Genomic DNA, 25,582 nt, shown 5'->3' on the forward strand with positions numbered 1-25,582 from the left:
CCTTGGTAGAGTGCCATGGCGTCACAGCTCACAGCAACCTCTAACTATTGGGCTTAAGTGATCCCCTTGCCTCAGCCTCCTAAGTAGCTGGGACTGTAGGTGCCCATCACAATGCCCCGCTATTTTTTTGTTGCAGTTGTCATTGTTATTTAGCCAGGCCAGAGCTGGGTTCGAACCCGCCTGCCTTGGTGTACATGGCTGGCACCCTACCCACTGAGACAATTTCTAATTCACTGTGCTACAGTTGAATAAATCCCCTCAAAAAGATTTCTCAAGTCAAAATGGCCAAAGAAAGTTTCAGAAGATAAACTTTACTGGCAAAGAATCAGACATAATGAGTTCAAACTATTTATCTACCACTTACACGCTACTGTTGTTACTTTGGACAAATTATATCTACCTGAGTCTCAATTTCTAAAACAGGATGATAATCTTTAACACAAAGAAGTGTTTAACACAAAGTATTAAATAAGGTATGTTCATAAAGTGCTGAGCACAGTGTCTGGGCAAGCAAATGCTCAAAAAAGTTAGTTACAACATAATCTACTTCACCATTACAATTATTACACTATCATCATGCTTCTACCTGCTCTTTGCCCATTCTCATGTTCAACCACCAATATTCTTTTTTTTTTTTTGTAGAGACAGAGTCTCACTTTATGGCCCTCGGTAGAGTGCCGTGGCATCACACAGCTTACCGCAACCTCCAACTCCAGGGCTTAGGCGATTCTCCTGCCTCAGCCTCCCGAGTAGCTGGGACTACAGGCACCCTCCACAACGCCCGGCTATTTTTTGGTTGCAGTTTGGCCGGGGCCGGGTTTGAACCCACCACCCTCGGTATATGGGGCCGGTGCCTTACCGACTGAGTCATAGGCGCCGCCCCAACCACCAGTATTCTTAAGACTCACATTGGGTGGCGCCTATGGCTCAAGGAGTAGGGTGCTGGTCCCATATGCCGGAGGTGGTGGGTTCAAACCCAGCCCCGGCCAAAAAAAAAAAAAAAAAAAAAAAACACACACACACACACAAAAAAGACTCACATCATTTCCCCCACTGGCAAGTGATCGGAGCAGTCTGGTCAAGTACTGAAATACGTTCAGCTGAATGGCTGTGCCACCTATCTTCCGGACTACACTGCTTGTCTCTTCTGGGTTCAGGGTGTGACGGAGGAGAGCCCAGGCCAAAAGCACTGGGGCATGATGTGGAATGTCCCCAAAAGTCAACATCAAATGATCCATATCCTAATCAGAGGAGAAAACACATCTGTGTCACCAAACAGAAAGGGTCAAGATTCCTCAACCAGATTCTTTGTACTGCTCAGTGAGCCCTCAATCATACAGAGTGACCTCACTCTCCCATTCTGATAGTATACTTTTTTTTTTTTTTTGGCCGGGGCTGGGCCTGAACCCACCACCTCCGGCATATGGGACCGGCGCCCTACTCCTTGAGCCACAGGCACCGCCCTGATATTATACTTTTATCAAACTCCTAGCTACCTCAATTATTCTTCATTTTACCCACAATTTTTCTACTGATTTCTAAGCAATCTCTCATTTTCTTTTTCTTTTTTTTTTATAATTCCCATATAGTTTTATATTTTAGCTATGAAGATCAGTTACCAGAGTCAAACTTGTTCTTAACAAGCAGAATTTTTACGTCCCCTCAATCAAAGTCTCTCACACCTTTCTGGGCCTATTCATTTGCAAACAGGAGTAGAAACTGTAACCAGGTTCTTCATATCACACATTCACATGTGATATCCAATCTTCATATGCTGTCCAATTTCTTTAAGGTAAAAGGAGTAACTCGCAGCAAGGCCACATAGATGAGGAAGTTCTGTATGGAAGAAATCACGTCCTCGGGCAGCGCCTGTGGCTCAGTTGGTAAGGCGCTGGCCCCATATACCAAGGGTGGTGGGTTCAAACCTGGCCCCGGCCAAACTGCAACCAAAAAATAGCCGGGCGTTGTGGCGGGCGCCTGTAGTCCCAGCTACTCGGGAGGCTGAGGCAAGAGAATCGCTTAAGCCCAGGAGTTGGAGGTTGCTGTGAGCTGTGTGAGGCCATGGCACTCTACTGAGGGCCATAAAGTGAGACTCTGTCTCTACAAAAAAAAAAAAAAGAAATCACGTCCTCACGCATCTTCCTTTTCATCTCCTCCAGATCCAGCTTCAGCGCGAGGCCCTCGATGCGGAACATCGCAGCTTTAACTCCTTAGCTTTCAGCTGCCACCCTCAGCTCTTCTCTCATTTTCTTTTTCTTTCTTTCTTTTTTTTTTGCTTTTGAGACAGAGTCTCACTATGTCATAGAGTGCTGTGGCATCAAAGCTCACAGCAACCTCAAACTCTTGGGCTTAAGTGATTCTCTTGCCTCAGCCTCCCAAGTAGATGGGACCACTGGTGCCCTAATTACAATGCCCGGCTAATCTCTCCTCATTTTCTATCTTTCTAACCATACCATGTCAATATTTCTCCCCATCCTCTTCTTTCACAGGCCCCATAAGAGCAGACAACCCCCAAGGTTTTACCCAAGGGCCTTGTTTGTCTTTGTATCATCTCCGTGAGTGAATTACTCTCACAGATTCAATTTTATCTCTGGACAGATGACTAACAAATAGGACACTTCTTCCAGCCCCAATAATCTGTTTAAGAACGTAGAACCTCCACTGAGCATTGTAGAATTATATAAGACTGAAAATTTTATGCAGTACAATAGTTCAATAGTTAAAAACACAACTATCAACAATCTAAAAAAAAAATAAGATGCTTTTCCAAATTTACCTGACAGATAAGCCCATCCTGGGCAAACTGGTGCAGTTCTCTCCTGTCATCCAAAGCACACTTATGTAAGGAATCAATATCCATGCCTTCCACCAGGATGAGAGCACTAAAGTAGCTGGAAAGAAAAATGTTACCACAGTGTCACATATGTCCTAAAACTCACTGGAGGCTGAGATTTAAGAAACTTCAATATCAAAAAAATTATTAATAAGTTACTAAACATTCTTTGTTCACGGTAAGGCTTCTAAACTAATATGTATCTTATACTTCCAGCACATCTCAATTTGACTAGCCACATTCCAAGTACTTCATAGTCATATGTAGCTTGTACTTACCACATTGGGCAGTGTAGGTCTAGTACTAAAGGTTTCTATAGCCACCAATTTTATATGACCCAAGTGATCTGCCTCATTTCTCAAACATGTATCTTTGCTCACAGAGGAAACGGCCCCCAAATGTGGATATATCCGTGCCCATAATTACAGAAAAAAAAACGATAAAGTCAAAATCTATAGACTACAACCTCAAAGAAAACAAACAGCACATATGTCTTTTTACCACTGTCTTCTTAGCATTTGCATAGTGCCTAGCCTACAATAGTTGCTCAACAAATTTCTACTGAATGGATGAACCCTTAGATAAAGACTATAAATAAAAAAGCAGAATGCAGGGCAGTGCCTGTGGCTCCGTGAGTTGGGCGCTGGCCCCATATACTAAGGGTGGCATGTTCAAACCTGGCCCCGGTCAAACTGCAACAAAAAATAGGTGGGCGTTGTGGCGGGCGCCTGTAGTCCCAGCTACTCAGGAGGCTCAGGCAAGAGAATCGCCTAAGCCCAAGAGCTGAAGAGCTGGAGAGCTGGAGGTTTCTGTGAGCTGTGACGTCATGACACTCTATTGAGGGTGACAAAGTGAGACTCTGTCTCTAAAAAAATAAATAAATAAATAAAAATTTAAAAGCAGAATGCAATATTTATTTTGAGAGAAGACCATGTCCCTCTCAACCCCAGTTTTTATATTTCTCCTTTGAGCCATAGGCACCACCAGTTTTTATATTCCTTACATAAACCATAACATGGCAGTATGCCCACCTATTTCCCCATCCATTAAATGAAAAGCACCCCTATCCCATCACCAATTTACAGAACCACTATACTCTCAACGCTGTAAACAATATACAAGTTCTATGACCTTTAATTCATTCAGACTTACCCAATTCGGTCTACAAAAGGATCCATGGTCTCATCCACCAAGTGCCTATTGGTCTGCCTACTACCAAATCCTTGCTCTTTAAACATCTTGGTTAATATCAGCAGGTCACTGGGTACCATCTCAAAGTATGCATAATAAAGGAAAATAATTTCTAGCAGCATGGACTGTTCCCGAAGGCACTGAACAAACCAGCGAGACACCTGGCGCTCAGTCTGTACAACCAGTGAAGAAAAAACGGGAGAGGAATAAAGTGACATTAAAAACCATATTTAAATAGTTTTAAGTTGTTTTTACACTTCATCTTAGAAGGCTGAGAAGCAATAAAATTATTTTCATTCAATAAAGCATGCACAGGATAGAAAATTCAAAAAGTCTAAGAACAGAGTAAAAAGACTCCGTCCCTATAATTCCTATTCCAGTCATCAAAATTTCTCCCCAAAAGCAACTCATATTACAAGATTTTTCTTGGGCGATGCCTGTGGCTCAGTGGGTAGGGCACCAGCCCCATGTACTGAGGATGGTGGGTTCAAACCTGGCCCAGGCCAAACTGCAACAAAAAAACAGCCGGACATTGTGGCGGGCACCTGTAGTCCCAGCTACTCGGGAGGCTGAGGCAAGAGAATCACCTAACCCCAAAAGCTGGAAGTTGCTGTGAGCTGAGACACTACGGCACTCTACTGAGGGTGACAAAGTGAGACTCTGTCTCTAAAAAAAGATTTTTCTTATCTCTTTTCAGCAATATGCCATACATATTAACTCATTCATTCTATCTGCTATCTCTAAGCCAAATACCATATTATAAAATCATCAGCACCTCCTTTTTTTCACTTTACAATGTTAAAGATTATATTCTATAACAATATATTAAAAATTTCCTTACTTCCCATCCCTTTTTATAACTGAAGAGTAATCCATTACATGAATATGCCGTAAATTATTCCATCAGTCCTCTCATTATTTTGAATATTGCATATGCTACAATTTATTTTAACTAGCCTACTTGGATGGGCATTTAGCTTATCACCAATCTTTTGCTAATAAAATCATGTTATACAACTGATATAACAACTAGACAAAGCTGGGCATGGTGGCTCACGGCTGTAATCCCAGCTACTTGGGAAGCTGAGGCAAGAGGATCACTTGAACCCAAGATGCCACAGCACTCTACTGAGGGTGACCAAGTGAGACTCTGTCTCTAAAAAAAAAAAAATAAATAAATAAAATATTTTAAATAAATAAACTAGACAAAAAATCAGCAAAGAAAATCTGAACAATCTTGACCTGATTGATATTTACAGAATACCACACTCGACTACTGCCAAACACACTTTTTTTCCAAGTATATACGGTATATTCATCAAGAAAGATCATATGGTAGGCCATAAACCATGAGACGGTACATTTACAAGACTAACACGACACAGAATGCTGTTCACATAGGAAGAACATGAAATTTTAAACTGACAATAATAAGATAGCTAAGAAAAACAGCCTATGTTTGGAAATTAACAGTGGCTCATGGCTATAATCCTAGCACTTTGGGAAGCCAAAGAAGGTCAAATGCCTGAGCTTAGGAGTTTGAGACCAGCTTGAGAAAGAACGAGACCTGTCTTTTTTTTTTTTTTTTGCAGTTTTTGGTTGGGTCTGGGTTTGAACCTGCCACCTCTGGCATATGGGGCTGGCGCCCTACCCTTTTGAGACACAGGCGCCACCCGAGACCTGTCTTTTTTTTTTTGTTTGTTTTTTATTTTTAGAGATAGAGTCTCACTCTGTCGCCCTTGGGAAGAGTGCCGTGGCGTCACAGGTCACAGCAACTTCCAGCTCTTGCCAGTGGTTCTCAACCTTCCTCATGCCTCCTAATGCCGCGACCCTTTAATACAGTTCCTCATGTTGTGGTGACCCCCAACCATAAAATTATTTTCGTTGCTACTTCATAACTGTAATTTTGCTACTGTTATGAATCATAATATAAATATCTGATATGCAGGATGTATTTTCACTGTTACAAAGGGGTCACGACCCACAGGTTAAGAACCACTGGCTTAGGTGATTCCCTTGTCTCAGCCTCCCGAGTAGCTGGGACTACAGGCGTCCACCACAATGCCCGCCTATTTTTTTGTTGCAGTTTGGCTGGGGCCAGGTTCCAACCCGCCACCCTTGGTATATGGGGCCGGTGCCCTCTCACTGAGCCACAGGTGACGCCTGAGACCCATCTTTTTTCTTTTTTTTTTTTTAAAGGCTCAGCGCTTGTAGCTCGGCGGCTAAGGCACCAGCCATATACACTGAAACTGGCAGGTTCGAACCCAGCCCAGGCCTGCTAAACAATGACAACATCAACAACAACAAAAAAACAGTCGGGCATTGTGGTGGGTGCCTGTAGTCCCAGCTACTTGGGAAACTAAGGCGACAGAATTGCTTAAGTCCAAGAGTTTGAGGTTGCTGTGAGCTGTGACGCCATGGCACTCTACCAAGGGTGACATAATGAGACTCTGTCTCAAGAAAAAAAAAAAAAAAAGATAGCCGGGCACTGTGGCAAATACCTACAGTCCCAGCTACTCAGGAAACTGAGGCATGAGTATCATGTGAGCCCAGGAGTTTGAGGATGCTGTGAGCTATGATACTACAGCATTCTTCCCAGGGCAACAGAGTAAGACTATGTCTCAAAAGAAAAAAAAAAAGCTAAAACTATAGTGACAGTTAATTAAAAATGATTAAAATAGGCCAGGCTTACTGGCTTAGGCCTATAATCCTAGTAGTCTGAAAGGCCGAGGCAGGTGGATTGCTTGAGCTCAGGAGTTCAAGACCAGCCTGAGCAAGAGCAAGACCCCATCACTACAAAAAATAGAACTAGCTGGAGGTAGTAAGCAGGCCTACAGTCCCAGCTGCTCCAGGCCTATAGTCCCAGCTGAGGCAAGAGGACTACTCAAGGCCAAGCAAGAATTTGAGGTTGCTCTAAGCTATGCCACGTAGATGCCCATGGCACTCTACCCAGGGTAACAGAGAAGACCTTGTCTTATAAAGGAAAAACAAAAAGGTCAATAAGGTAAATTTTGTTACGTATATATACATACACACACACACATATATATATGCCTATACATATATACACACACACATACATACATATATATTTTTTTGGGGGGAGGTGCAGTTGTTTAGTTGGCCAGGGCTGGGCTCGAACCTGCCAGCCTCAGTGTATGTGGCCGGCGCCCTACCCACTGAGCTTTGGGCACCGCTTGTTATATATATTTAACCACAATAAAAAACCCATAATTAAACACAACTTTAGAGAAAGCAAATTAGTGGTTGCTGGGGGCGAGACGCCACAGATTAATTAGACATTCTACAGAGACAGAAATTTTCTCTATATTGACCATGTATGTGATTTTTGCAAATAATTGTTTGCAACCACCAAAACTCATCAAACTGTACACTTAAAATGAGTGAATTATTTATTTCCAGAACAGAGCTTCTGAAAAATAAAATCAGTGAATTTTACTGGATGTAAATTATACCTCAAAAGGGGAAAATGATACAAATTTACCATTTAAATAAGTCATTTCAGATCAGCATGAAAGACAGACTTTGAAATAGTGTGAAAGACAGACTTTATCACTTATAAACTGATCTGTTTATAAGACAGACTTTTTTTTTTGAGACAGTCTTACTATGTTGCCCTCAGTAGAGTGCCATGGGATCAGAGCTCACAGCAACCTCAAACTCTTGGGCTCAAGCGATTCTCTTGCCTCAGCCTCCCGAGTAGTTGGGACTACAGGCGCCCACAACACCTGATTATTTTTAGAGGTGAAGTCTTGTTCTGGCTCAGGTTGGTCACAAACCTATAAGCTCAGGTGATCTACCCGCCTTGGCCTCCAGAATGCTGGGATTACAGGTGTGAGCCACGGCGCCCAGCCTATGAGACAGACTCTTAAAGAAGAACTGCTGGGCCAAGAAATAGGCAGTTTTTCAATTTTTAGATATTATCATTATGCTCACCATTCAAAAGTATACCAATTTCTTTTTAAAGTATACCAATTTATACTCATGCAGCCAAATGTGAGTACCCATTATCCCATCCCTTGAACAAGAATGCTCTCATGAGAATCCATTCATTGTTTTTGCCTATTTCTCTCTTGGGTTTTTGGTCTTTTTATCTATTGCGTCAAAAGAGTTCTTTCTATTTTAAAGGGCATTTGTCTTCTGACTTTACTTATAGTGTGGAGGGTTATCTTACAATAGTTTTTGATTTTTTATTGCTAGATTTATTAGTTTCTTTCATGACTTCTGAGTTACCTCAAAAAAGCCTTCCACACTCACACAAAAAACCTGTATCTTTCATGTTTTCTTCTACTACTTTTATAATTGTTCTTTTTGTAGTTTAAAAAATTTTTTTTCATTTTTATTTATTTATTGATTGATTGAGATAGAAACAAAGTCTTGCTCTGTAGCCCAGGCTGTAGTTTAGTGTAAGATCACAGCTTACCGTACCTATAACTTGGCCTCAAGCATTTCCACCCCCTTGGGCCTGCCAAAGTGCTGGGACTATGGTGTGAGCCACCATATCCAGCCTCTTCTGTAATTCAAATCATTGATCCAATAATTTTCTTTAGGTTAAAAGCATGAGGTAGAGATATAGCTTAATTTTTCCTCCAGATCGCTTCTCAGTAGTTCCAACATCATTTATTAAATAATCCAATGTTTTCCCACTGATTTGAAATGCACTTTCATCATATAATAATTCCCCACAAGTATTTGGATCTGTATCTAGACTTTCTATTATGCACTATTCAACAGTCTATTCATGAGCCAATTCCATGCTTTAAATTATTATAGTTGTATTTTCTTTTTTGAGACAGTGCCTCAAGCTGTCGTCCTGGGTAGAGTGCTATGGCATCACAGCTCACAGCAACCTCCAACTTCTGGGCTCAAGTGATTCTCCTGCCTCCACCTCCCAAGTAGCTGGGACTACAGGCCCCACCACAATGCCTGGCTATTTTATGTTGCAGCCATCATTGTTGTTTGCCAGGCCCAGACTGGATTAGAACCGCCAGCTTAAGTGTACATGGCTGGCACCTTAGCCACTTGAGCCACAGGCACCAAGCCTATTATAGCTGTATTATCTAGTAAGACTAATTTTTCTTTCAAAAGTATCCTGGCTATTCTTTCTTATTATTCATATGAATTTTAAATTAGTTTGCCTAACTCTAAAATAAAAAGGCAAAGGTGGGCCTAAGCCAGAGCGAGATTTCTTCTCTAAAAACAGCCAGGCATTGTGGTGGGCACCTGTAGTCCCAGCTACTTGGGAGGCTGAAGCAAGAGAATCGCTTAAGCCCAACAGTTTGAGGTTGCTGTGAGTGGTGACACCATGGCACTTGCTAGGGCAACAAAGTGAGACTCTGTCTCAAAAAACAAAAAAAGGTAAAAGGAAATTAAATTTAAAAAATTTAGAGTGTTTTTTTTTTTTTTTTTTTGTGATTTTTGGCCAGGGCTGGGTTTGAACCCACCACCTCCGGCATATGGGACCAGCGCCCTACTCCTTGAGCCACAGGCGCTGCCATAAATTTAAAAAATTTAAAAATAGAGGGCGGTGCCTGTGGCTCAGTCCGTAGGGAGCCGGCCCCATATACCGAGGGTGGCGGGTTCAAACCCGGCCCCGGCTGAACTGCAAACCAAAAAATAGCTGGGCGCTGTGGTGGGCGCCTGTAGTCCCAGCTACTCGGGAGGCTGAGGCAAGAGAATCGCTTAAGCCCAGGAGTTGGAGGTTGCTGTGAGCTGTGTGATGCCATGGCACTCTATCGAGGGTGATAAAGTGAGACTCTGTCTCTACAAAAAAAAAAAAAAAAAAAAAATTAAAAATAGGGTGGCGCCTGTGGCTCAGTCGGTAAGGCACCGGCCCCATATACCAAGGGTGGCGGGTTCAAACCCGGCCCCGGCTGAACTGCAACCAAAAAATAGCTGGGCGTTGTGGCGGGCGCCTGTAGTCCCAGCTACTCGGGAGGCTGAGGCAAGAGAATCGCTTAGGCCCAGGAGTTGGAGGTTGCTGTGAGCTGTGTGATGCCACAGCACTCTACCAAAGGCCATAAAGTGAGACTCTGTCTCTACAAAAAAAAAAAAAAATTAAAAATAGAAAAAAGATGGGCGGCTCCTGTGGCTCCAGGAGTAGGGTGCCGGTCCCATATGCCAGAGGTGGCAGGTTCAAACCCAGCCCCAGCCAAAAAACAAAAAAAAAAAAAAAAAAAAAAAGAGAAAAATAGAAAAAAGCTTATGTAATAAAGATGTAACAAAAGAAAAAAATAAGGTTGGGCAGCGCCTGTGGCTCAGCGGGTAGGGCGCCGGTCCCATATGCCGGAGGTGGCGGGTTCAAACCCAGCCCCGGCCAAATTAAAAAAAAAAAAAAAAAGAATTAAGAAAAAAATAAGGCAAAAGTGGGAGAACCACTCAAGGGCAGGTGTTTAAGGTCAGCCTGGGCAACAGGTAAGGCATGGTGGTACACACCTGTAGTCCCAGACCAAGGGATGGGGAACCTGTGTACTTCTAGGTCCTTAAGTTTGGCCTTTTAACTCAACCCAAATTTTACAGAACAAATCCTTTTATTTTTATCAATACATTTTTGTTGATATTTTTATTCTATTTTTAAAATGAACATATTTAAAATACCAAAGAATAAAATAAGCTTCAACAAAATAATCCTCCCAGATTGACCAGCACAATTAGAACATTATTAAGCCATAAGGACTAAATTGACGGCTGCTACACTCATAATTTAGTTCTAAATTCTCCTGCCTGACTGGCGCCACTACTGCATGAGGCTGGTTGGCAAGAGTTTATGGGGGATGAGTACACCAGTCCATTATCAGCTTTTCACAATGGTGCTTTGTACTTCTATTTGAAGTAGAATTTGTGAACAGCTGCACAGGTGAACAGTATTTTTTTAATTCTGCCTGCTGAACAGCCCATGTCAAAGACCAAGAGAATGCTGATTTTGTAATGAGGACTGGTAATTTTAATATTATCTTGTTTCTGCTAAAGATAATATGATTTGCTTGCTTTGTGATGCTACAATATCAACATTAAAGAAATTCAATGCTTGGTGGTGCCTGTGGCTCAGTGAGTGGGTGCCGGCCCCATATACCGAGGGTGGTGGGTTCGAACCTGGCCCCAGTCGAACTGCAACAAAAACTAGGCGTTGTGGCAAGTGCCAGGCATTGTGGCAAGTGCCTATAGTCCCAGCTACTCAGGAGGCTGAGGCAAGAGAATCGCCTAAGCCCAGGAGTTGGAGGTTGCTGTGAGCTGTGACACCACAGCACTCTACCAAGGGTGACAGAGTGAGACTCTGTCTCTAAAAAAAAAAAAAAAAGAAATTCAATGCTCATCAGCATTGTAACACTCATAAGGTCCACAGATATTTTAAATTAGAGGGAGAGACATGAATGGTGTACTGCAGAAATCAAAAGATGAAAAAAAGCAAAACGCAATTCTTTCAAGTAGCAATAAGACCTGGATGTAATGCCAGTGAAGCAACTTACAAAGTAGCTTATACACTTGGGAAAAGGGAAGCCATTCAGTGACGCTAAAATTGTGAAAGAACACATTGTCAAAGTTACAGGATGCTCAGACCCCCAATAATGTTTCAGAGTACAAACAACTGTAATGGGCATACTTATAACTTTGACTCAAACTGCACTAACGCAATGTAAGTACATTTGTACCCCTGTAATAGTCTAAAAAATAAAATGAAATAAAATGGAGCAAAAGCTACAGACAAAAAAGTTTAATGCAGTGATTGTTTCTTTCTTTTTTTTTTTTTAGGACAAAGTCTCACTTTGTTGCCCTTGATAAGAGTGCCATGGCATCATAACTCATAGCAACCTCAGATTCTTGGGCTCAAGCAATTCTCTTGCCTCAGCCTCCTGAGTAGCTGGGATTACAGACACCCGCCACAATGCCTGGTTATTTTTGGAGATGAGATCTCACTCTAGCTCAGACTGGTCTCAAACTCGTCTCAGCCTCCCAGAGTGCTAGGATTACAGGCATGAGCCACCATGTCCAACCTAATGCAGTGATTAACACATTGACCGTCACACTAGAAAAAAGCTCATGCTATAAATGCAAATTCGTTTTGGTTTTAGGATAAAATAATTAGACTATTATCACACACTTAATAGAAAATGGTAATAAAGATGATGAAATCTTAGGTTTAGAGTTCCATTAACCACTCAGATTATTTTAGGTAAGAAGTGAAAGTAAAGTGACAGGATAAAGTCAAGGGAAAAAGTCAGAATTAAGTACCACTGATTAAAGTTATCAATGTTTTCATTTATATGGCATGTTTAAGTTTTTCTGAAGAATGATAATTTATACATGTGTTAAATTAATAAATAATTTAACTCAGAACAAAGGTATAAGCAAAGGTATACCATTGTCCTAACAGTTATAGGAGAGCACAATAACCACATACCATGAGGTTTCCATGTGTCTCCCACGTTGGTGCTTCAGTTTTATAAAGCTCTTCAAACTGCTGCCTATAATTTGAAACTAGTTCCTTCTCCAATTTGTCAACACAGTCTGCATATTCAACCTTAAAAAAATCAAAACAGAGTAACTTACACCTAGAATAAAAGGTAACTATTTGAATTAGCATGAATAAAATTACTACTTTTTTTTTTTTTTGTAGAGACAGAGTTTCACTTTATCGCCCTCGGTAGAATGCCATGACATCACAGGACTCACAGCAACCTCCAGCTCCTGGGCTTCCGCAATTCTCCTGCCTCAGCTTCCCGAGCAGCTGGGACTACAGGCGCCCGCCACAACGCCCGGCTAAAATTATTACTTTTTTTTAGAGACAGAGTCTCACTTTATCGCCCTTGGTAGAGTGCTGTGACGTCACAGCTCACAACAACCTCCAGCTCTTGAACTTAGGCGATTCTCCTGCCTCAGCCTCCCAAGTAGCTGGGACTACAGGCACCCGCCACAACGCCCGGCTATTTTTTTGTTGCAGTTTGGCCAGGGCCAGGTTCGAACTCACCACCTTCAGTATATGGGGCTGGTGCCCTACTCACTGAGCCACAGGCGCCGCCCAAGTATGAATAAAATTATTTAAAAGGTTGTATGATACAAGGTGAAGAGAACCAAGACAACTAAACAAGCTTACTCTATAAGGGTGTCTTTCATCTTGGAAATAAGTGAGAAGGTGTAAGACACAACGTAGAATACATGTTCTTTCTTCATAGTAATAATCTGCAATCTGAGAAAAATCCAAAGATTCAAAATCAGTTGCTCATTTCTGTACCAAAAATACTCAATTTTAAATCAGATCACATGAAGATGTGAATGAAAAAATTCAATTTATGTAAATAAGCAATATAGAAATGCAAATATATTAAATTAGCCCAAAAGAAAGCAAAAGACCTTATAAATCAGGATATAAGTTAAGGCATACAGGATTAACAGAATTATTAATAATATAAATAAATTTCCAAAAATGTTTTCTAGTATGAGTTTCTCAGAACATTCAAGCAAAACACAATGCTATAAATGATCAGGCCAAGCACACAAAAGCAAACACCAATACAGGTCCTAATTGCTTGTAACTACTATACTTCATTCTCACTAAATATCAAATAGGAAATGTCTTCAGAAGTCACAGTGAAATTCCATTTTGAAATGAGATCCTAAATGAGAGGCTGGTGGAGCAGGGCTGAGGAATAAAGAAATAGAAATTAACCCTGTTGGATTTAGACCTAGAGAAAAAGTAGTTCTCACCACAAGTAGCTGAAGAATCTCTTTGGGAATAACTTTTCAGCTTGGTCTAGTGGATAAAAGCCTCTTGTTTTACAAAGGAGTTAATAAGCTTCTTCATTAACACCTCAATGCTTACCCTACAGAAGAGTTAAAATCCAGCAATGCTCACAAAAATAAGATCAAGAAGCTGTCACCCAATTTTATATCAACGAATAGAAATGGTGACTACTTACTGACCTTCAGGATTAAGGCCTGGCTCTGTCTCTCATCTTGTAGTACTGTCTGAAGAAAAACAGGGTAGTCAAGAAGCCATCTAATAGGTCAAACTCAATTAACAAAGGAAAAGATATACACCTTCACCCCATCCTAAGATTATACATAACTGGGCGACGCCTGTGGCTCAAGGAGTAGGGCGCCGGTCCCATATGCCAGAGGTGGCGGGTTCAAACCCAGCCCCGGCCAAAAACCACCAAAAAAAAAAAAAAAGATTATACATAACTGCATGTTTGTTCCTATAAATGTTTCTCACCTTATTTTTCACCTAAGTTTACCCAAACCTGTGCTCAATTCCCTCTTTCCCTTTGGCCTCACATTTCCTCTTATATGAAATGAGGAGCTGGGCAGGCTGGACATTCTCTCAAATCCTTCTCAGCCTTGATATTCTACGATTAACATGTCAATCTTGATTTCTTCACTGTTCAAATATGAGGACAGATCTCAGCTGAAGTATATGTTCTTTTTTAAGCCTTTAGAAAGTCTTTCCTGAGAATGATTGAATCTGATCACCTACCTCTTTGATAAGAACTGTGCCAAACCCTACATTACCTAAAACCGACAATAAAAAAGGACAAAGGCAGCAGAAAGGATCTGGAAAGAATAACAAACCTTCAGGGAGTCCCGAGTACCCCTGTAATCCTCTTGAAGGTAACACTGGAGTAACTGCACGCTCTGTTCTTCATCAAGACCCTGAAATACAAAGGTCTTAAGTTAGGAACAGCCATCTGAGCTCATATATCATATGTAGGACACAAAGCTTTTTTTTTTTTTGCAGTTTTTGGCCAGGCCCGGGTTTGAACCCGCCACCTCCAGTATATGGGGCCAGCACCCTACTCTTTCAAGCCACAGGCGCCACCCAGAAAACAAAGCATTCTAAAGTTGTCCACTGGAATGAACACAGGATTTGAATAACAAAAATCCTTTTTTTTTTTTTATAAGTGTTTTTGTTTTTGTTTTTTTGTAGAGACAGAGTCTCACTGTACCACCCTCGGGTAGAGTGCCGTGGCGTCACACGGCTCACAGCAACCTCTAACTCTTGGGCTTACGTGATTCTCTTGCCTCAGCCTCCCGAGCAGCTGGGACTACAGGCGCCCGCCACAACGCCCGGCTATTTTTTTGTTGCAGTTTGGCCGGGCCGGGTTTGAACCCGCCACCCTAGGTATATGGGGCCGGCGCCCTGCTCACTGAGCCACAGGCGCCGCCCACAAAAATCCTTTTTAAAGATTTCATACAACATAGCAATTTTGATCCCAAAAGGAGAAAAAAAAGGGCTACTCACTTACATGCAATTTGCATGACAATTAAATTTACATGCCAGAAAGAACTGTGCTTTTTTTTTTCCCTTGAGACAGAGTCTCACTCTGTTACCCAGACTGAGTGCCAGGGCCTCAAACTCTTGGGTTCAAAACATCCTCCTGGGCAGCGCCTGTGGCTCAAGGAGTAGGGCGCCAGTCCCATATGCCGTAGGTGGCGGGTTCAAACCCAGCCCTGGCCAAAAACCACAAAAAAAAACACATCCTCCTGCCTCAGTCTCCTGAGTAGCCAGGACTACACGTGCCTACCATAACACCCAGCTAATTTTTTTATTTTCAGTAGAGATGGGGTCTCCCTCTTGCTGAGGCTGATCACAAACTCCTGAGATTAAGGGATCCTTTCGCCTTAGCCTCCCAGAATGCTAGGATTACAGGAATAAAGTACCATGCCTGGACAGAACTGCGCTTATTTATCAAGCACATTAGCACAGCAGTAGGCATGATCTGAACTTCCAAAATTAAAAGGAAACAGCTATATATCTAAATACAAACTTAGCTTAAAGAACGTGCATGCTGAAGTAAACTCTATGATAAGTGACCACGCAACTTTGCTTTGTAACTTTTAGGAAAAAGAGCTATACTTGGGTATTTCTGAAACACAGCATGTGCAATTTAATTCCTGAAACTTCAATCAACCGAATTTTCACTATTGCTAATCATAAAACTATGCACATCCATACTACAAGTAATAAACTGAACCAGTCCTAATTTTTTACTCACCAAAAATTTGCTGATTCTTAAACCCAGTTCCTTCAGTGGAGAAGCTACATCTTTATTAGCTTTCACTTTTTCAGCTGAAGTTGGGCTATAAAAAGAATAGTGAATCATTTCCTCATTCTCAATAACTTTCTATGGGTACAAAATAAAAATATTCAAAGAAAATTTTTACTACAGACTATTTTTTCTTACATGCCTTTATATGCCTACAAAATACACACACACACATACAAGTTCACCTCTACAGACTTTGTAACAAAGAACTGGTCATGCCTATGTAATAAAAAATAGTATATGTCTGTTATAAACTACAGTTATAACAGTATTATTTGTAAATTCATTAATGATTATTATTTTTTAGAGAGAGTCTCACTTTGTCGCCCTCAGCAGAGTGCTATGGCGTCATAGCTCACAGCAACCTCAAACTCTTGGTCTCAAGTGATCCTCTTGCCTCAGCCTCCTGAGTAGCTGGGACTACAGGTGCCCGCTGCAATGCCTGGCTATTTTTTTTAGAGATGGGAGTCTTGCTCTTGCTCAGGGTGGTCTTTAACTCCTGAGCTCAGGCAATCCACCTGCCTCAACCTCCCAGAGTGCTAGGATTACAGGCATGAGCCACTGAGCCTGGCCTCATTAATTATGTTTGATCCTTAAACTACTCTGAAAGGCAAATATTAATATTATTATTCTACAAATAGAATTACCAACACTTAGAAAGAGTAAATAACTTACCAAAAATCTCACAGCTAATAAAAAGGTGAGGTAAGATTTAAACCAGGTCTGTTTTTCGTATTGATACATATTATTATCCAGCTCTGTCCACTGAGAAGTCCTAGAAATTACAACACTCCAGTAGCAATAAGCACAGCCAGCACCCAGATCTGGGTTTCTAATACCATTCTCTAAGAAAAACTACCAGGACTTCTTGGAGAATTGACTAATTCTAGAGCTGGGGACAGGGAAAATACAAGATAAAGTAGAAGATAGTGCTTAGAAAACAAAAGGATGGGGACATGTCAAAAGGACACAGATGTCAACCTGAAAGTAATTCCAGTGGCCAAAGCTGAAATATAGTATAAACAAAGTATAAGATAAATGTACAAGTCCATACTAAATAAATGAATGAATGATTAAATAAATAAATAAATGGGAAGGGGGGAATCTTCCTTACATAAGGATTCCAAATAATATTCATAGATGCTACCTCTGCCTCTAAGAAATGGGAATTTAATTCCATTACCACCACACAAGGAGAATGGGCTACACACTTAGTACTTACTTCCAAAGGACAGATTAAGGAAAGGGGGAAAAAAAATCTTTACAAAGGGGAAGCTTGGCAAAAGCTACCTTAACCAAGTGATCAAGATTAGTATTACAGTGATTTCATGTGGATAACATGTACCTCCATATGATATAAGAATGGTACCTCTCTCTTCTGTATATTCTTCCCCAACCCCACAAACCCAGTTTAACAATAAGAAAAACATAGGACAAATTCGAATTGAGGTTATTGAACAAAATACTTGACCAGGTCTCCTCAAAACTACTCAAGGTCAAAAAACTCAAGGAAAGACTGAGATACTGTTACAGGTAAGAGAAGAACATAGAGATATGACAACTAAATGCAGTGTGGTACTCTGGATTGGATCCTGAAACAGAAAGAGGATACTAAAGAAAAAAACTAATTAAATTCCAATAAAGTACAGAATTTATTTGTTTGTTGTTTTTTTTAAGAAAAAATCTGTCAAGACTTTAAATCCCATGCTACTACAAAGGGAATTTTTCTCTTTAAATGCCACAAATGTCCATTCTGTGACCTACATCATGATGTTGCGGTTGGATTTTTTAAATAGAGACTCTCAGATTTCACAGAAAATTCATAACATAAAGGCTAGTTTTAGGGGTAGGGAACCTGTGGCCGCAGGTTCTCTACCCCTGGAAGGATAAACAGTAAGTTATGAAAAAGTCAACACAGAATGATGATTAAGAACACAGACACTGGAGTAAGACTGCCAGGTTTGAATCCTGGTTCTACCACTTACTAGCTGTGTGACCTTGGGCAAGTTACTTAACCTCTTTGAGCATCAGTTTCCCCATCTGTAAAATGGAAACAATGATAAGAGTACCTAAATGTGTTAACATAGTGATTATCTTCTTTTTTAAAGTCCATATATCTTTAGATACTTAGTGAAGTATTTATAGATAAAATAATAAGACGTCTGAGAATTACTTCAAAATAATTACGGGGAAAAGGTAGGGTTAGTACAGAAACAACTAAAACAAAAAATTTATCATTAAAAAGGAGAATGAAGATGGAAAATTTTTTTTTTTTTGTAGAGACAGAGTTTCACTTTATGGCCCTCGGTAGAGTGCCGTGGCGTCACACAGCTCACAGCAACCTCCAACTCCTGGGCTTAGGCGATTCTCCTGCCTCAGCCTCCTGAGTAGCTGGGACTACAGGCACCCGCCACAACGCCCGGCTATTTTTTTGTTGCAGTTTGGCCGGGGCTGGGTTTGAACCCGCCACCCTCGGTATATGGGGCCGGTGCCCTACAGACTGAGCCACAGGCTCTGCCCAGAACATAATGGATTTAATAGATGTATGGAAGTATAAGAGAAATAAGGATGACTTGGGATTATGATATACAATAGAATAAGATCTGGACTGAGAATTAAGATAAATAAGTCTAGCCCTACAAGCTGTATTTTCTTTTTTTTCAACTATTTTATATTTATTATTGTTGTTTGTCACTGCCCACTAAGAAAACCAGTATCTTCACCCAATGGGCTACTGTGAGGAATAAATAACTTAAGTCAAGTGCTTAGAATAACAATTGGTGCACAGCAAACACAACGAAAGTGTTAGCTGCTAATGTTACTATTCACTGCTGTATCTCAACATTTAGTGTTCATACAAACACAGTGGACCCTGAACAAATATTAGAAATACTCACTGAATATTTAATAAATCTTCATCCCCACACACAGAGTTATATAATCTCATTCTACAATATTGTATTTCTATAAGGAATTTCTCTTTCTTTCAATAGATGGAGAAAAAGTACCTTATTCTTTCACACTGGTAACTAAACTATATTCTCTATGATTTACCTAACCTAGCACTATCATAAAAAATATATGTGAGAATGGTTTCGTCTATGCCCACTTCCACAGGGGAATTACTTACTCTAGCCAGATGCATGAAATAGCCATACCTGGGAGGTCTGTAGTAAGAAAGCCCCTCTAACAACCGCTGCCAATGTTTATTCAGTTCTGCCTCAATCTGGTTCTGGAAAAAAACAAGGGCAATTATACAAATGCAATTTTAATCAGATGACAGAATTACACTGAGGATCATATATTCCTTTGAGTATTTTTTTTTTTTATTGTTTGTTTGTCTGTTTTCTCTTTTTTGTAGAGACAGATTCTCACTGTACTGCCCTCGGGTAGAGTGCCGTGGCGTCACACGGCTCACAGCAACCTCTAACTCTTGGGCTTACGTGATTCTCTTGCCTCAGCCTCCCGAGCAGCTGGGACTACAGGCGCGCGCCACAACGCCCGGCTATTTTTCTGTTGCAGTTTGGCCGGGGCTGGGTCCAAACCCGCCACCCTCGGCATATGGGGCCGTTGCCCTACTCACTGAGCCACAGGCACCGCCCTCCTTTGAGTATTTTTAATATGTATCTTTCCCCACAGTTGCAATCATTATAAATACAGAATCCTATAACCTCCTTTTCTTTGCTTAACCTTATTATGAAAATCTTGACAAATTTTATCAAGGGGCTATATCATAATTTATCATTCCTTTAATGTTAGACACTAACACTGAATTTAATTTTTTTTTTTCTTTTTTGAGACCGAGTCTCACTTTGTTGCCCTCCGTACAGTACCACGGCATCATAGCTCACAGCAACCTCAAACCCTTGGGCTCAAGTGATCCTCTTGCCTGGCCCTCCCTCATAGCTGGGACTATAGGGACCCACCACAACGACCGGCTATTTATTTTGTTGTTGTTGTTTGTTTAGCAGTCCCCAGCCAGGTTCGAACCCATAAGCCCTGGTGTATGTGGCCAGCACCCTAACTACTGAGCAACAGACACCAGGCCATGAATTTAATTTTTTAATAATGTAAATAATGCTGTGGGGAAGAGCTTCAAGTGCAAAGCTTTTTCTCTCGTAAGATACATTCCTAGAAGTGGAATTATCAGATAAGGCAAACCAAAAATGTTAAGACTCTAAAAGGTCTAACATTCATTATGTTACAATAATAACAAGATTAAGGCCTGGTATGGTACCTCATGCCTATAATCCTAGCACTCTGGGAGGCTGAGGCAGGAAGATCACTTAAGCTCAAGAGTTGGAGACCAGCCTAAGCAAGGGTATACCCTATCTCTACTAAATATAGAAAAATGAGGGGCGCTTGGGCGGCGCCTGTGACTCAGTGAGTAGGGCGCCGGCCCCATATGCCGAGGGTGGTGGGTTCAAACCCAGTCCCGGCCAAACTGCAACAAAAAAATAGCCGGGCGTTGTGGCGGGCGCCTGTAGACCCAGATGCTTGGGAGGCTGAGGCAAGAGAATCGCGTAAGCCCAAGAGTTAGAGGTTGCTGTGAGCCGTGTGACGCCACGGCACCCTACCGGAGGGCGGTACAGTGAGACTCTGTCTCTATAAAAAAAAAAAAAAAAAAAAAATGAGGGGCGCCCATAGCTCAGTGATTAAGGCACTGGTCACATGCTCCAGGGCTAGTGGTGGGTTCGAACTCAGCCCCGGCCTGCTAAACAAACAAAAAATAGCCAGGCATTGTAGCCAATGCCTATAGTCTCAGCTAGAAGGGAGGCTGAGGCAAGAGAATCACTTAAGCCCAAGAGTTTGCGGTTGCTGTGAACTGTGATGCCCCAGCACTCTACCGAGGGTGACAAAACAAGACTGTCTCAACTGAAAAAAAAAAAAAAAGAAAAAAGAAACATGAGCTTGGTGTTGTGGCAGGTACTAGAAGTTCAGGAGGCTGAGGTAGGAGGATCACTCGAACCCAGGAGTCTCAGGTTGCTGTGAGCTAGGCTGACTCTAAGGCACACTAGCCTTGAGCAACATAGTAAAACTCTTTCTCAAACAACAACAACAAACAAAACAAAATTAGTAACACTTGAATGTCATCTTAACACTTTATCCTCACAGGGTCAGCATACCCAAAGATCAACATGGAGAAATGTCTGTTATTAATTACATACTTGGATGTAGCCTAGAAACCACTGCGTCTATGACCTAAAGGAGGTAGCTAAATGGAAAAGGAAAAAAAGGCAAGAATGAAAAAAAATGCCTAACTGAGACTTTCTTAGGCTAAGGTAGCAGAATGGGATTGGTCTCCCTATTCTCAGCAACCAATCAGCACTGGTAGCTTTTCAGAAAAGGCATTAACAGCAGAGAGAGGGAAGGAGGGAGGCGGGCGGGGCCTTGGTTTGTGCCACACCTTTTGGGGGCAAGACATGATTGCAAGAGGACTTTACCTAACAATTGCAATCAGTGTAACCTGGCTTATTGTACCCTCAACGAATCCCCAACAATAAAAAAAAAAAAAGGAATTAACAAGGTACAAAGGTAGATTTAGAATATTTCAGCAGCTAGTCAGTAATATATTGTCATTTCAGAAGAGATAAGTTGAGAATATTTATAAAGTTCAGGATTTTAAAAATGTGTTTACCCACCTGTAATTCTAGCACTCTGGGAGGCCCAGGCGGGTGGATTGCTTGAGCTCAGGAGTTCAAGGCCAGCCTGAGCAAGAGCAAGACCTCACCTCTAAAAAATAGCTGAGTGCTCGGGGCGGCGCCTGTGGCTCAGTGAGTAGGGCGCTAGCCCCATATACGGAGGGTGGCGGGTTCAAACCCGGCCCCGGCCAAACTGCAACCAAAAAAATAGCCGGGCGTTGTGGCGGGCGCCTGTAGTCCCAGCTACTTGGGAGGCTGAGGCAAGAGAATCGCTTAAGCCCAGGAGTTGGAGGTTGCTGTGAACTGTGTGATGCCACGGCACTCTACCGAGGGCCATAAAGTGAGACTCTGTCTCTACAAAAAAAAAAAAAAATAGCTGAGTGCTGTGGCGGGTGCCTGTAGTCTCAGCTACCAGGGAGGCTGAGTGAAGAGAATCGCTTTGAGCCCAAGAGTTTGAGATTGCTGTGAGCTATGACGTCATAGCACTCTACTGAGGGCAACAAAGTGAGACTCTGTTAAAAAAAAAAAAAGTGTCTACTTTCTACATCAAGGAGAAGGCAGGTTTTTTGGTGACAAAAGCTACGCAACCCAGAGAACCCACCCAAGAACACCAACACTTACCAGCTCTCTCAGAGCTGACCTTCCAAGCAGAATTGTCCACAGTTCTCTACTGCTCCTGTAAAATTAGAGAGCAGAGGGAATTTTGTTCTTTTAGATTATACAAACTTGATTAAGCTATCAGGATAGCTGTTTTATCCACTCACTAAACACAAAAAAATAACTCAATTTACAATGAAGCTCTTAAGAAAACTCAAGGTGTTATTTTATTTTCTGAGATAGTCTCACTGTGTCATCCTGGGTAGCATAACAGCTCACAGCAACCTCAAACTCCTGAGTTCAAGCGATCCTCTTACCTCAGATTCCTGAGTCACTGGCACTACAGATACCCAGCTAGTTTTTCTATTTCTAGTAGAGACAAGGTGTTGCTCTTGCTCAGGGTGGTCTCAAACTCATGAGCTCAAGCAGTCTAACTGCCTTGGACTTCCACAGTGCTAGGAGTACAGGGGTGAACCAAGATGACCAGTAGAAAACTCAAAATTTCAATAATTTATTAAAAATTTGGAAAGTAATTGTTATATTGTTCTTATAAGTTTGATGTTTAAAATAAAAACTGACTCAGCACCTGTAGCTCAGTGGTTAGGGTCCCAGCCACATACACCGGGCTGGTGGGTTAGAACCCAGCCTGGGCCTACTAAACAACAACAACTACAACAAAAAAATACCCTGGCATTGTGGCGGGCACCTGTAGTCCAAGCTACTTGGGACGCTGAGGCTAGAGAATCACTTAAGCCTAAGAGTTTGAGGTTGCTGTGAGCTGTGACGCCACGGCACTCTTCCAAGGGTAACATATTGAGACTGTCACAAAAAATAGTCTCAGCACCTATGGCGCCAGTCACATACACCTGAGCTGACAGGTTTGAATCCAGCCTGGGCCTGCCAAGCAACAATGACGGCTACAACCAAAAATAGCCTAGCATTGTGGAGGGCACTACAGTCCCAGCTACTTGGGAGGCAGAGGCAGGAGAATTGCTTAAGCCCAGGAGTTGGAGGTTGCTGTGAGCTGTGATGCCACAGCACTCCACCCAGAGCGACAGCTTGAGGTTCTGTCTCAAAAAAAAAGTATGACAAAATATATATTTTAAAATTAAACATATAATCAAGTATAGTTTATCTTGTATGATAAGAAGATATATGACTCAGCACACACCTGTAATCCCAACACTCTGGGAGACTGAGGCAAGTGGATTGCTTAAGGTCAGGAGTTTGAAACCAGCCTGAGCAAGAGTAAGACCCCATCTCTACTAAAAATAGGAAAAATTAGGATTGACGCCCGTAGTTCAGTGGTTAGAGTGCAGGCCACATACACCCAGGCTGGTAGATTCAAACCCAGCCCAGGCCTGCTACACAAAAACTGTAAGTGCAATAAAAAAAATAGCCAGGCGTTGTGGGAGGCGCCTGTAGTCCCAGCTACTTGAGAGTCTGAGACAAGAGAATCGCTTAAGCCCAAGAGTTTGAGGTTGCTGTGAGCTGTAACACCATGGCACTCTACTGAGGGCAACATAGTGAGACTCTGTCACAAAAAAAAAAAAAGAAAGAAGAAAAAAGATATATGATCAGGCTCAATTTCTTCTTCTTCTTCTTCTTCTTCTTTTCTTTTGAGACAGAGTCTCAAGCTGTCGCCCTGGGTGGAGTGCCATGGTGTCACAGCTCACAGCAACCTCAAACTCTTGGGCTTAAGAGATCCTCTTGCCTCAGCCTCCCAAGTAACTCAGACTACAGATGCCCGCGCCACAACAACCAGCTATTTTTTGGTTATGGTTGTCCTTGTTGTTTGGCGGGCCTGGGCTGAATTCGAACCTGCCAGTTCCAGTGCATTTGGTTGGTGCCCTAACCACTTGAGCTACAGGTGCTAAGCCAAGGCTCAATTTCTGTCTGTCTCTTCTCATTACAATGTAGTGACCAATAAAGAAGAATCTACAAAAGGACTATATATATTTCATAGCCCTTGTCACCTCCAGAGAATTTTCTGCAAGGCAGAATTCACATTCTCATCTAAGTATTTTTATTTTTAGAGACAGAGGTGCCACCCCATAATGACTATTAAGATTTAGATGAGGGCAGCACCTGTGGCTCAGTGAGTAGGGCACTGGCCCCATATACCGAGGGTGGTGGGTTCGAATCCGGCCCCAGCCAAACTGCAACAACAACAAAAAATAGCCGGGTATTGTGGTGGACGCCTGTAGCTCCAGCTACTTGGGAGGATGAAGCAAGAGAATCGCCTGAGTCCAAGAGCTGGAGGTTAATGTGAATTGTGACGCCACGGTACTCTACTGAGGGCGACCTAGTGAGACTCTGTCTCTAAAAAAAAACAAAAAACAAAAGTTATTATGAATAGAACTAGGTTCATTCATTTATTAATTCCTACTACCCCGTTTCCCCGAAAATAAGACCTACTTACAGGAAAGATAAGACGTCCCCTGAAAATAAGACCTAGTGCATCTTTGGGAGCACACCTTAAAATAAGACACTGTCCTATTTTCGGGGAAACAGGGTATGTGCCACATATAGAACTAGATACAAGATAAAAATACACATATTAGATACAGTCCTGAAACTAGTAGTCTTCAAATACTCCCACTGAGTGCATTACCCCAGTTCCTTCTCCTAATCCATGCCTTTAGGTTTTCACAAAACATTCTGCTGGGTTTTTTTTAAGTCTAGAATTACATCTCAAAACATAACCAGTAAGGCTGGGTGCAGTGGCTCACGCCTGTAATCCTAGCACTCTGGGAAGCCAAGGCAAGTGGATTATCCTTGAGTGCACAGGTTCAAGACCACCATGGGCAAGAGTGAGACCCCCATCTCTAAAAATAGCCAGGTGTTGTGGCGGTCACCTGTACTTGGGAGGCTGAGGCAAGAGAATCACTTCAACCCAAGAGTTTGAGGTTACGTGAGCTATGAAGCCACAACACTCTATTGAGGGTGACAAAGTGAGACTCTGTCTCAAAAATATATATATATATATATGTATAGACACACACACACATATATATACACACATATATAACCAGTAAAAAATTGTCTCAAGAGGCTCAGTGACCGTAGCTCAGCATCAAGAGGCTCAGTGACCATAGCTCAGGTCCTAGGGCACCAGCCACATACTTGGCCTGCCAAACAACAATGACAACTACAACAAGAAATAGCAGGGCATTGTGGCAGGTGCCTGTAGTCCAGCTACTTGGGAGGCTGAGGCAAGAGAATCACTTAAACCGAAGAGTTTGAGGTTGCCGTGA

The 25,582-nt window shown here is 41.9% G+C and overlaps 1 protein-coding gene across 4 annotated transcripts in view; it reads right to left on the minus strand.

Annotated features, from left to right (window-relative positions):
• NUP188 (nucleoporin 188) overlaps positions 1-25,582 on the minus strand; it is a 73,905-nt gene that overhangs the window by 38,953 nt on the left and 9,370 nt on the right. For all 4 annotated transcript variants that reach the window (XR_008374137.1, XM_053560107.1, XM_053560102.1 and 1 more), the window contains exons 2-11: positions 22,350-22,404; positions 19,245-19,318; positions 16,036-16,120; positions 14,612-14,692; positions 13,964-14,008; positions 13,137-13,229; positions 12,444-12,563; positions 3,986-4,197; positions 2,777-2,891; positions 1,041-1,241 (exon numbers count right to left, since the gene is read on the minus strand). Coding sequence is in view for 3 of the 4 variants with exons in the window: in XM_053560107.1 (XP_053416082.1) it covers positions 1,041-1,241; positions 2,777-2,891; positions 3,986-4,197; positions 12,444-12,563; positions 13,137-13,229; positions 13,964-14,008; positions 14,612-14,692; positions 16,036-16,120; positions 19,245-19,318; positions 22,350-22,404 (1,081 nt within the window). In the remaining variant the exon portion in view is untranslated. The remainder of the gene's footprint in view (positions 1-1,040; positions 1,242-2,776; positions 2,892-3,985; positions 4,198-12,443; positions 12,564-13,136; positions 13,230-13,963; positions 14,009-14,611; positions 14,693-16,035; positions 16,121-19,244; positions 19,319-22,349; positions 22,405-25,582) is intronic.

The sequence above is a fragment of the Nycticebus coucang genome, chromosome 2 (assembly GCF_027406575.1).
Source record: "Nycticebus coucang isolate mNycCou1 chromosome 2, mNycCou1.pri, whole genome shotgun sequence".
Classification (NCBI taxonomy): domain Eukaryota; kingdom Metazoa; phylum Chordata; class Mammalia; order Primates; family Lorisidae; genus Nycticebus; species Nycticebus coucang.